The sequence below is a fragment of the Callorhinus ursinus genome, unplaced genomic scaffold (assembly GCF_003265705.2).
Source record: "Callorhinus ursinus isolate GAN/ISIS: 27379988/994484 unplaced genomic scaffold, GSC_fseal_2.0 scaffold4, whole genome shotgun sequence".
Taxonomy (NCBI): Eukaryota; Metazoa; Chordata; class Mammalia; order Carnivora; family Otariidae; genus Callorhinus; species Callorhinus ursinus.
In genome coordinates, this window is record NW_027397066.1 from 129,991,671 (window position 1) to 130,004,679 (window position 13,009).

Consider the following 13,009-nt stretch of genomic DNA (forward strand, 5'->3'; position numbering starts at 1 on the left):
TCTTTTGTATTCTTCATTTGTATTATCTCACTGAGAACTAACTGAAACAATAATTATGGACAGTGTTCATAATTTCAATTTCAGTTGATTGTAGAAAGTTTCAAATTAGGAAGAGGAATTTTCTGTCCTTGTTCAAAAGTCCACTTTAAAGACTATTTATTTATGTAAGATCTGTCACACACAAAAAAACTTTCAAAAAGATTTATTAATTAAACCAGTCTCTGTTACAATAAATTAATGTATTCTTATTTTGTAATCCACATGACCAATGAGTTAGGCTTTGAACTTGTGAGAAAAGAGGAATAATCACAACTTTAAGTAGCTAATAAACTAACACTGAACATATGAAGATTCAAAATCTCACTCTGCATCATGGGAAAACCACTAATCTGCCATTTAGCTAGACTTTGGGATCAGAAATCTCAATAGGACAATGAGGGTTCAGTCTTCATCATTTGTTTTTTGGGAGGAATAGTGCGGTAGGAAGCAGCAGTTGCCTATTGCCCTGGAAGTTAGGCCTATTGACCTAAACTGGATCTTTGTCTTTCACATAACACCAGAACTAAAGTAAAGTGGGTTTTCTGTGTTTTCAATTTCTCCCCAAGTTATGAGTATATCAACTCAATATTTCCTTTATCTTCTGTTCTCCCATCGTTTCACTCCAACTGCCCTGGGCAACCCTATGCCCCCCAGACTCTCCTTCCCTAATGTAACATCATTGCCACTCATTTTTATAGAAACTTATAGTCTGGAAGCTCACCCTCTTACCCCTACGTCTAAGCAGAAGTTATTAATTTCTATCATAGAAATGCTGTCACTCTCTTAATTCCTCATCAAATCCAACTTCAACTTTTACCTGGTTTCCCTGCCATAAGTCCTGTCTCACCCCTACCTATATACTCTGTTACTCTGCCATCACATATATGGTCCTAAAAATAGGACATTCTGACCAAGTTACCTTCCTGCTTAATGTCAGCTTTTGTTGCCTAAATACTAAAATCCGATTCCCTTAACTGGGAGTGAAAATGATTTGCTCTTTGGTCCCACCACCGTCTCCTGCCCCCTTCACTACACATCTACATTCTTGTCACAGTGAATTTTCCACCATCTCGGAGAAGGTTAAGTCCTTTTATATGATGCTTCCATTGTTAATAGCATCTTTCCCCCAACACTATCTGACAAATTACTGTTCATTTTTAAGCCTCAGTTTAACTGCAATTTCTCTGTTTTACATTCCTTTCTCCTTTACTAATCATGAGCTCTAACTCATCTTTGATTCCAGAATTAGCCTGTCAGAAAATGTGATTTTCATAAGTTCATAAATACTGGATGACTAAATTCAGTGATTATCAAGATCTTGGATAGCCCCCCCACCTTTTTGTATAGAACCCATTTTCCAGTAAAGTCACACACAGAAACTTAATACACAAAAGAGTTGAAAGTAGAACTTTTGCAGCAAGACTGAATATAGCAGAGGTGCCTAGGTGGCTCAGATGGTTAAGCATCTACCTTTGGCCCAGGTCATGATCTCAGGGTCCTGGGATGGAGCCCTACATCAGGCTCTCCGCTCAGTGGTGAATCTGCTTCTCCCTCTCCCTCTGTGATCTCTCTTGCTTTTGCTCTCTCTCAAATTAAAATAAAATAAAATAAAATAAAATAAAATAAAATAAAATAAAATAAAATCTTTAAAAAAGAAAAAAAAAGACTGAGTATAGCAAAAGCCCATGAAATCAAGGATGGGAAAAGGGCAGGAGCCCAATCCAAGGGCAATATCCCGCAGACCTTTGCTCAACCCCTTAAGGACTCACAGAAGATCTAATGAGCTTAAAATAAAGCCACAGATAACAACAACAACAAAAAACATTAGTCAATCTGATGGTCAATTCTTAGTTAATGTACAAATTGCAGAAACACAGAGACCATTCCTGGATGGTGTGTAATATCTAAGTCTATCTAGAAAGAAGTAAGTTTTCTTAAGTTATCATTTGGTAAGAAATCTTACATATCTGATTTGGCCCATTCAAGTATTACAATTTTGAATATAATATAAAGGTAGTGTCCTCAAATTAGAATACCTAAAACAGTTTCAAAAAAGATTAACTCATGACTTTTATGAAGATAATAAAAAGATTATTTGGAAACTATTAATCCCACACTGTGGCATGAGAATCATATTTTATCATACGACTAAGACAAAGTATGTAAAAAAAAAAAACTAGAAAGGCTATATGTACTTGGGATGTAAACTTCCAGTTCCTCTGCATCTAGGAACCAAGGAAACCAGCTAACCAATGTGACTAAGGAATTATCTTTTAAACTGAACACAGATTTTTCCACGTGGGCCAAAAATGTAGGGTTTGTGACATACCGCCCAACTGCAGTCGCTTAGCTGACATTGTTGTTTAACCATTGCACACCAGACATCACGCATGATGACTGTCTAAACCTGCAGAGCTTATTTACAATACGGATATCCTGGTATCAACCCAGATTTATTACATCAGAGGCTCTACATAGGAAAAGCCTCAGCATCTGCATTTATAAATATATGTCCCCAAGAGACTCTGATCCGATTTGAGGTTAGTGAAGTTCCCTGGATGGGTCTTGTTCTGATTCACCAGCTACTAGAGGCTAGATTTTAGAATGACTGATACAAGCTACATTTACACTTGCCTGACACTCCCATCGTTCTCCTTGAGCCTTTCTTTCACTCAAATGGTGACCATGAGGCAACCTTTAGGGCAAGCTGTCATCTTTGAAATGACTGTGATTTCATAGATGACCACCTCCTATGTTTAACACTTAACTTGGGTTTAAACAACACGGCCTCAAAAACTGGAAACATTATTTCTACTCTGTTGTCTCTCAGCTCATGTGATTCTCAAGGTTGTACTTTTAGTGTTTTTCAGTGTAAAAACAACTTAAAAATGTTACCTATCATTTGTGCATTGAGCTGAAATTGATTTCTGAATTCCATCCCTCCCCTTACTGGGGCATGTGGCTTGATGCTCCCTGCTTGAGCTTCCATTGTTGCTCAACTCAACTCTAAGGTACAATGTGTTGGTGCATAATTACAGCTAAACTAGCAAATGGAATAATTCCATTTATTTTAACAACATTAATTGTGCTTTTAAGTAATTAAACTAGTACACATTATTTGCAGACATTTTGGGAAATATAGGAAAGTAGAACTGCTTATAATTTCAACACTAACAGGAGAGCAGCTACTATCCTCTTTTATGTTTTTCTTGTGATTCTATACATGTGTTAGCACTTGAATTTTTCACATTGTGTCATGCAAATATTTCCATGTTACTTAATATTCTTCTTTAATGTTATTTTCTATAATATTCTTTTTAATGACCATATAATTTTCCATCACATGAATGTACTCTAATTTTTAGCAAGTCCCTGTCACTTAAAATTTAGACTTTCTGAGCTTTTTCTAATAAAGATAATACTGAAGTTAGCATCCTTCTACATAACCTTTTATATATATATATAATCTGTATTATATATAATATATAGTGTTACCTACTTTTTCTACAATAAATTTTTAGAAGCCGAGTTTCTGGAGGAAAGAAAGGGGTTGGTGTTCTGAAGGTTTTTAAAATATATATATTGCCAAGTAACTCTCCAGAAAAATGGTATCAATTTACGTTGGCAGACAGAATTACAGGTGTTTATTTTTATTTTTCTTCTCCCTCACTAATGCTGAATGTTGTAATTAAAATTTTGACAGTTGCTTTAATTTTCATATCTTAATTACTAGTGCAAATAAGAGATTTTTAAAATGTTTAATGACCATTGGTCTATCTTCTTTTGAGAGCTACTTTTCATGTCCTTTCCCTACTGCTACTTTTCTATTAGCATAAATTATCTTTTATATGAATTCTTAACCATTCTTTACATATGTAGGATAGCAATCAGGAACATGATATTACCCTCTATTTATTCAAATATTTTATTTCCTAAGTGATTAGACTCAAAGAGTCATATGCTTACAAATAGTCTTGACTGGAACCAATATTAACCACTATACCCTTTCTCTCTTCCCAAACAAGCTATGACCAACAGGCAATAAGTTTTTTGTTTTGTTTTTTGCCTGGATTATATTCATTTCTCCAACAATTTTTTATTTTGAAAAGTTCCAGTCTTACAGAGAAATTGCCAGAATAGTTTAATGAATACCTCTATGTCCTTCACCTAGATTCACCAATTGTTTGCTTCATTTGCTTTATCTCTCAAAAGGAGATACTTTTAAGCAGTTTTGTAAGAGTTTATGTAGGCCTCTAACCTTGAGGTCATAGACCTATTGTAGGCAGAATCAAAGGTGGATTTAGCAAATATTTTTCAGAGGGCTATGTTGCAACCAGCACGTAGCCACCTTCAGCAATGAGATGAAGAATAGGCTGACCCTCGTTTAGTAACTATTTCTCAGCTCAAACCTGGAATGTTATCTTAAATTTTCTTGCCCCCATGGTTTTGAAGAGTTGCTTTTACTGTGTGGAAATGGAGGACATAATGTCCGGCTTTTGTATAAGAATTAATTTGAATCTCCTCCCAGGTGCAAATTCCCCACCATACTACTCCCTTCTATGATGTTTAAGGCCCTTGCCATCCCCACCCCCCATTAATTAAGGATTTTTCTTCATAAATGAGATTTACAAAGTACTTGAAATTCAGTTAAAAAGAGGATGTAGATGAATTAATAAAAGTATGAACAACAACAAAAAAACCATATGAATAGATAAAATGCGATATCCCCAAAGTGGTTTCTGTGCAGATTTTGTTACTTACAGGCAAGTTCTATAATATTCATGGCTACCAAAATCTGAATGTTGCTACTTCTCAAGCTGTTTCAGCAAATAGTAAATGTTATACTACTTTACTCAGGCATAACAAATATTTAGTTTATGATTTTCGCATTCTGCATGTACTTATTCTTTCAGACTTTTCTAGATATGATTTGAGGTTAGTGAAGCTCCCTGGATGGGTCTTGTTCTGATTCATCAGCTACATCCCTAATGTCTGCTAACTAAATTGGAAGTGTGTTTTATTGGTTATAAGGAGAACCCACGACAGAATGTAATTAGGTCAACAATAACACTGGGAAATAATTAAAATTAAATGGTATGGGTAATACAGTTGACTCTTTGAACAATGCAAGGGTTAGGAGTCCAGACCCCCACACAATAGAAAATCCAAGTTTAGCTTTTGACTCCCCCCAAAATGACTAATAGCCTACTGCTAACCAACTGTAACATAAACAATTAGCTTATATTTAGTATATGTGTTATATGTTGCATTATTATAATAAAGTAAGCTAAAGAAAATATTACTAAGAAAATCATAACAAAAAGAAAATATTTACAGTACTGTAAAAGATCTGCATATAAGTGGACCTGCTCAGTCCAAACCTGTGTTGTTCAAGGGTCAACTGTACTCTCACATTTATCTAAAACTACGGTATCATCATCCTAGAACTCATAATAAATGATGTGTGGAACTTACGGGGCTTGAGCCTATAAGAATATAAGAAGTTGTGAGCTTCATCCCCAGATGTGCTCCTTATCATCACATTATTTAACCTTCCTAAGCTGCTACTTTCTCACTAGAAAAATCAACCTATAAAATGTTCTCACCTTTATTAAAGAAACTCTAGTAATCATTGTTCAAAAGTATTCTAATGATTTTTCCTGGAAATGTAATTCTTTATTCTAAAGGGTTTCCAGAAACTGAAAGCAAATATGTAAACAGAACACATGAATCAAAATGTGAATAATTTCTTTTAATAAAAATTGAATATGACATCAACAGATATAGAAGGGATTTATGTATTTAGTAGGAGGAGGTTGAACTGGATGACCTTTAAAGTTCTGCTTAACACTTAGATTCCTTAATTCACAAACATTTTATTGGGTCATCACTTTGTGCCAGACCTTGTGTGAAGTGGTAGAAATAAAATATAGTAATCTCACTTAAGAAAAGAGCAATTAATTAAGTTTCTTCATGTTTTCTTCATGTACCATGCTGAAGGACAGCATCAACAGTTATGGGCTAAATGATGAAGACCCATCCATCTCGATGTCAAAATAAAATGCAGTTGGGACATTTATTCTGTTCCTTACTTAGGATCTAAATCCCCAATTCATCATTTTTCTCCCCAGCAGAAATATTTAAAAACCATGTGCTTTCGTGGCAAAACTTTCAGGTTCGTGTCCGTTTTACGCCTTCATTTACCTATTTGTTCATTCAAGGAAGGGTTATGTTGAAATGTCTAACCTAAATAAAGCTTGCAGAGTAAGAGGGCATGGCATTAGATGGAGAAAAGCATCATGAGGAAGTCAGCAGCAGTTAAAGAAAGAAGAAACAAAAAAATGTTAAAGGTAAATATAAAATAAAAGTGTTTTTTAAAAAGTTCATTATTTATAAGAACATCTTCTACATTAGGGGCGCCTGGGTGGCTCAGTCGTTGAGCGTCTGCCTTCGGCTCAGGTCGTGATCCCAGCGTCCTGGGATGGAGCCCCGCCTCAGGCTCCCTGCTCAGCGGGGAGCCTGCTTCTCCCTCTCCCACTCCCCCTGTTGGTGTTCCCTCTCTCGCTGTGTTTTTCTCTGTCAAATACATAAAATCTTTAAAAAAAAAAAAAGAACATCTTTTACATTAAATAAGAAGTACAGTTTAAAAGTGAAAGAACCACAGGAAAAGAGTTAAAGAAAGGAGAAACTACAATAAAACAAAAAGTAAATTAAAAATAAAAACTGTTTCAGAATTTATTATTTCAGGAAAGGCTTCTAAACAAAGTGACATGGAAAGATGTAGGTAAACGCAAAGAAAAAGAAATTGGGAGTGATGACAATATTAACATTTGACAAGGTAAAATTAATTTCCAAAAGCATGAAACCAGTAAAAAAAAAAAAAGGACATTATCTAATGAAATACTTGGAAATTAATAGTTAAAAGATGACTCACTAATTCCACATGAGGTCAGGGTAGTAGAAAAAAGAAAGATGACTCACCCTAAACCTCTAAAAAAGTAACTAATTCAAAATTAAGAAAGACCTTTCCAAAGCCCCTAGAACAAACAAAAGAAGGAAAAACTGAAAGGATAATTTTTTTGGCTTAGAAAAAAAGTGGAGGGTAAGAGGGAGAATACTTCACTGAAAAGCTATTCTTTAAAGATGAGCAAAGTGATACAAGCACAGGAGAAAGCATATATATAGATTTGTTTTATTCAACAAAATTGGCATTTTGATTCCACTGGCAAAGAATACTTTAATAGCTGATCCCAGCATAACTGGCTATCCATCCACAAGAAAATAAAAATAGACCTTCTCCATAACATGTTAAAATAAATTCTAGGTTAATTAAATATATAAATGTAAAAGAAAAGAGACAATAGAAATACTTGAAGAAACTTTTAAAACTGATCTGTAGAATCCCGGGGTAGGTGAGATATTCTCATGTAAGGCAGAAAACACTATGTAACTGAACTCTGGCCTAAAAGAGGACACTGAATGGCATAAATAAATATGTTAGAGATAGGGATCCACTGTTATTTTGGGGATAGAAACAAGAACTTTGAGGGCCCAGAGAAAAATTCCTGGTTCTGTGTCCTATGGTGGGCATTAGGGAGGGGTTCACAGAAGGAACACTATGGGGCTGCATCCTCAAGGATGAAGGGGACACTTTTAGGCTGTACATGTAAAGGCACAGACTCATTAAAGGATCTGGTATTCTGATACAAGTGCAAAATTCAGTGCAATCCAAATGCAGTGAATGACTGTAGACGTTGGAAAGGGACCAATTTGTGAAAGAGCTTATGTGCAAAGCTAGGAAGTTTTAATTCAACTAGGAAGTCAAGATGGGCCTTAAGCAGGAGAGAGACATGACTGCTTAATCTTTTAAAAGGCAACTTCTAGAGTGAGAAAGGATGTTCTGGTTAAGACTGCTAATTGCCTACCTCAACATGTATTCCGCTTCTCCTTATTAACAGAATCCTAATTTTAATTAGGATAGCCTTGTATTAACCTTGTATTGTCAAGGTGTCACAGCCTCTCCTGAAGCCAGGTATGTCCATGTGACTAAGCTGTGGCTGATGACACAGAAGTAAAAGTGCTATATGCAACATTTCAGAAAGTACCTTAAAAGAGAGAAGATACTCCATTTCCCTTTTACCTTTCCTCTATCTTCCAGATTGCCACAGGACATGGTGTTTGATAAGACATGAGGTAAATTTGAAGATGAAAGACTTTTACTAGGATGCCGGCTTCCTGAAGACACTAAGAGGACATATTACTATAGACTTTTTTGTGAACAAGAAATAAGTTTCTGTCTTATTTATGGCACATGCATCAAACCTCATCCCAACTGATAAAAATGAGTATTAATGTTACTGTAATGAGAAACTCCCACATTTAAGGAGTGGTTTAAGAAGGAACTGCCGGTTAAAAAGACCAAGAAAGGTGAGACAAATGGGAACAGTCTATCAAAAACCAAGAGAAAAATGCAGATTGAAGAGGTAGGGTGGGGACCAAAGCAGCAGATTTTAAAAAAGAAGCCAAGCAGGAGAAGGCCTGAATGCAGGACATTAAATGTAGAACTATGGCGTTCTTGTTGATTTCAAAAAGAGAAATTTCAAGAGAGTAGTAACCGAGTGAAAATCAAGTTAAAGTGGGCTTCCATCGTGAATGAGAGTCAGAGAAGCTAAATTAATATTTAATTTCAGGGATAAGGGAAATAGAGCCACAGGTTAAAGGTAAAATGGAAAAAAAAGAGATGTCTGGTGTCTTTTCTTGAAACTAAATTGTATCTCCGATGATCATGATCCTGTTAATATTAGCTTTTGTTTAGTAACTGAAAAGAGGTTACCCACTCTTTGCCAAGAAACTCAAAGCCTTCAAAATAAATAGGAAATGAATGGCCTTTCACATTCAGAGTCACTTTCATTTGGGGACCCGATTCTGTCCATAATAGTGCGACACTAGAAAATACTTCCTACTCCCAACTCAAATTCTGTGGAGGCATATGTGTGAGTGCAATGGGGCAGGCATAGAGATAACGTGGAACTCCCAGGTCTGAAATAAATGAAACTTCTTTTAATTCTGAAGAAGTTCTTATTCAATTATTCAAAGATTTGGAGGTGTATTTGTATCAAGGATTTTTTAAAAAAATTTTTTACTTATTTATTTGTCAGAGAGGGAGAAAGTGAGAGCAGAGGCAGGAGCGAGTGGCAGAGGCAGAGGGAGAAGCAGGCTCCCGGCTGAGCAAGGGAGGATCCCAGGACCCTGGGATCATGACCTGAGCCGAAGGCAGATGCTTAACCGGCTGAGCCACGCAGGCAAACCTATCAAGGATTTTCAATTGCACATAAGGAAATGCAAGAATGCTGGGGCTTCCTATGTAACTCATTTGCAAGCCCTTGTGTCCATCTTCTGTCTGCTCCCCCGGATCTGGCCCTTATCCCTAAACTGCCTGCTTGCTTTCTTCTTTCTTTCCCTCTTTCTTTCTTTACTAGGATAAAGGATGCAGTTAAACAGGAGTAAAGACTACACAAATGAGAGCAATGTACCAGGAACCCAGTGCGCTTGGAATATTTTAAAACATTTTCAAGTGTAAGTAGCAGGTAGTTCTCACTAGCAAGAAATATGAGTTAAAAATTGGGGGCCAGAGCCTAGGCTGCCAAGATCAAAGATGCAACATACATCAAATAAAATATTGACCATGGAAATATATTGAATTTATGAATTCAGTATATAGTAGTAGTGTTTTTTGAATACTTGAAAATATTGAAAGGATTTTAAATGCATTTTTTCATGCCATGTGTTTTTGAAAGAAATTTGTTAGACTCTGGGGAAAAAATTAAGTGTGCATTACGGTCTTCATTGAAAAGCTTAAAGAACAGATTTCTATTTCTATTAGGAAAGAGTGCTTCTCCTGCCTTCTTGGATCTGCTTGCTAACAGAAGAGATGAACATACTTCATAATTTTTAAGTTCCTCTGTGAAGGCCAGCCATTGTTTTATTCAGTGATTTGTAACTTAAAATATTGGCTTCAGGGGCGCCTGGGTGGCTCAGTCGTTAAGCGTCTGCCTTTGGCTCAGGTCATGATCCCAGGGTCCTGGGATCGAGCCCCGCGTTGGGCTCGCTGCTCCGCGGGAAGCCGGCTTCTCCCTCTCCCGCTCCCCCTGCTTGTGCTCCCGCTCTCACTCTGTCTCTCTCTGTCAATTGAATAAATCAAATCTTTTAAAAAAATATATATTGGCTTCAACCCGTTCAAACAAAATGGGTGAAATAACTTCTTTACTGTACAATGGCCTTAGGATTTTGAGTGGTATGGGGAGAGAAGTGCTCAAAACAAGACCCATAAGGGTTATAGAAGGAACATCCATCAGATGCCTTCTTCCTGATGTACTGAATGTTCCTTGGTGTAACCTTAGAGAAATGTGAAAATCCACAGAGCTACTTTCAAGATAAAAAAAACTCACATAACTTTATTCTTTAAAGCAGTAATATGTCTCAGTTACATTTAGGTACAGTACAAAGAATAATAAAATTACACCTGTAAATTTCTTAGTATATTGTAAAGAATCTTAATTTCTTTATCGTCCTTGTCTTTTTCCTCCACTTCACTAAGCAAAGAAAACAGATTCCTCTCCCTTCCACTCCTATTAGGTCACCAGGGGTCTGATTTTCATGCGAACAGTCCTGAGGGAATAATCTGCACCCCTGAAGGGGACCCAGACCACTCCATTCTCAATCTCATAAGGACTGTTGTTCCTTGGATCATAAGAGCCCCCAGGATAGTAGACGCCATTGAGATTGGCCGCTTGGCAGCTGTTGTACCACCAGCCTCCTCCATAGACTTCTGCGCAGTTCTCTTCCCACTGGTCTGCATCCCTGTCATAGGTGCTGAACTGCATGCCCGCGTGAGAAGTATACTCTGCTCCTTCCTCTGCAGAACCCTCAATCAGAGCATCCCCTGCTGTGCCCTCATAGGAAGAGACCTGCAGGGTATAACCTTCTGCCTCAGAACCTACCCTCAAGTAATATTCTGCATGAGCCTGGTTTCCAGCCCAGTCCTCTAATTCAACCCGAAGGACAGAGCCCCTCAGAGTTAGTAAGTGGAGGTATTCATTGCCTAGCCAGAATTCTCCTTCCCCCTTGTCATCCAGGCTGCCGAAACCTTTCTTGTAGTCTTGCCAGGTCCGGTTAAAATTCAGTGATCCATCCATTCTTTGCTGGATCAAAAGCCATCCTCCCAAACTGGTCTCTTGATCACAATAAACAGAAAAAATCTTACTGGATCCCGGTAGCTTGATATTGAAAATACCACTTTGGGTACCTGAAGGATGTGTTTGGAGGACATCATCACAGTCTAAAAAAAAAATTAAGCTGGTTGGAAGAAGTTATTCTCATTTAACCTTACAAAGATAGGCATGGCCCAGATTAAACGAAGGCAGATACTGGCTTCCTTTTCCTTCTTTCCTTCCATCCTACCTTCCTTCCTTCCCTCCCTCCATGGGGAAAGAGTGCACTGACACTGGGATGAAACTTGCGCACGTGAGTGGCATTTATACCCACAAATTGCATTGGCATTTATACCCACAAAAAGGGGATTTTCCTCAATGGATTTGAAATTTTACTTGCACGTACTGATAACAGCAAGTAACCAGCAAAGATATCTAAGCATCATTTAGTGGTAATTTGTTTTTAACCTGATCTCAATGTCAACTGAGACACACACTAAAAATGTGATTAACAAATTGGGTGACAATTCCAAGAGCACACATTTTGAGTGGTGAAAGAATTTGGTTAAACAAACTTAAAATCGAGTTTCAGAGGGATTCATTCATTCATTTAACACGTATTTATTGAGTGATGATTCTCTGCACTGCTAGGCATTTAGGAATACAGAGATGAACATGAGAGACAAAGTCCCCGCCCTCATGGAACTTACAGTCTGGTGCCCCAACACAAACAAGCAAAAGGTGTAATTTCTATAAAGTGTAATAGAGGGCTAGGAAAGACGTTCAAGGTGCTGGGGAGGCATTGCAAGAATAATGAACTTAGTCTAGGGGGTCTGGGAAGGCTTCCCCAAAGGAGAAGTGTGGATACCTCTGGCAGAGCGAACTTTATCATGGCCTCTTTTGGTGGTATATCCTCCTTTGAGGGCTTCATGTTCCTCTTCAGTTCCGGCCTCACCTACCAATTTATGGCTCTTGCTTTCGTATGTGGAGTCTCCTCTGTTGTAAGTTGTACTACTGCTCAAAAATTGTTTGCCGTGACTTGAAGTTTTACCACCGAGAGAGAACTCAGGTACCCTTAAGTGTGTGAATACGTCCGATTCTGAGCCCCCAGCACGGGTCCTACTGTCAAACTCTCTGTGCGAGGATGAATGCCTACCAGGAAATGTGCTTCCAGTTGAGGAACTGCTAAAGAAACTCTCCAGATCAGGGTGCCTAAAACGGAGATCATCTAGGCTACCAGCAAAACTGTGGGATAAGTCACCACAGTCAGAACCATCTTCGGAGTCTATCACTTCTCTGGTCGTTTCTTTCTGACCATCAGGACCTATAATAGTCTTAGTAACTGTTTTAGAGCATGAATGACGAGTGGTGGTGGTGCTTCCAGAGGTGACCTTCTCATTACCAATAAGAAGCTCTTTATCTCCTTTAGACGTCACCAGCTTACCTGTGTGGTACTCTTTCTTTGTCCCTGGAGTTACACTTCCTGACACCTCTTCAAATTTGCCCCACTCTGGGTTGGTAGGCCTGGTGTTCCCATGCCCGAAGCTATCTGGCCTAAAGCTTCCAGACTCAGAACCTCCAGGGCTCCAAGACCCAGTACTGCCAGTCCCCGTGCTCCCAGAGCTCCAAGAGCTGCTGCTGACAGACGCAGAACTTCCAGCACTCCAAAGGCCTGTACTGCCAGTGCTGGTGCTCCCAGAGCTCCAAGTGCCGTCACTGCCAGGCCCAGTGCTCCCAGGCCCAGTACTGCCAGTGCTGGT

General features: G+C 38.1%; 1 protein-coding gene across 1 annotated transcript in view; it reads right to left on the reverse strand.

The window, feature by feature from the left end:
- Positions 1–10,465: 10,465 nt before the first annotated feature.
- FGA (fibrinogen alpha chain) overlaps positions 10,466–13,009 on the reverse strand; it is an 8,202-nt gene continuing 5,658 nt past the window's right edge. Inside the window, exons 5-6 of the mRNA XM_025873952.2 lie at positions 12,118–13,009; positions 10,466–11,377 (exon numbers count right to left, since the gene is read on the reverse strand). The exon at positions 12,118–13,009 is cut by the window's right edge and continues 477 nt beyond it. Coding sequence (XP_025729737.1) covers positions 10,671–11,377; positions 12,118–13,009 — 1,599 coding nt within the window. The 3' untranslated portion in view covers positions 10,466–10,670. The remainder of the gene's footprint in view (positions 11,378–12,117) is intronic.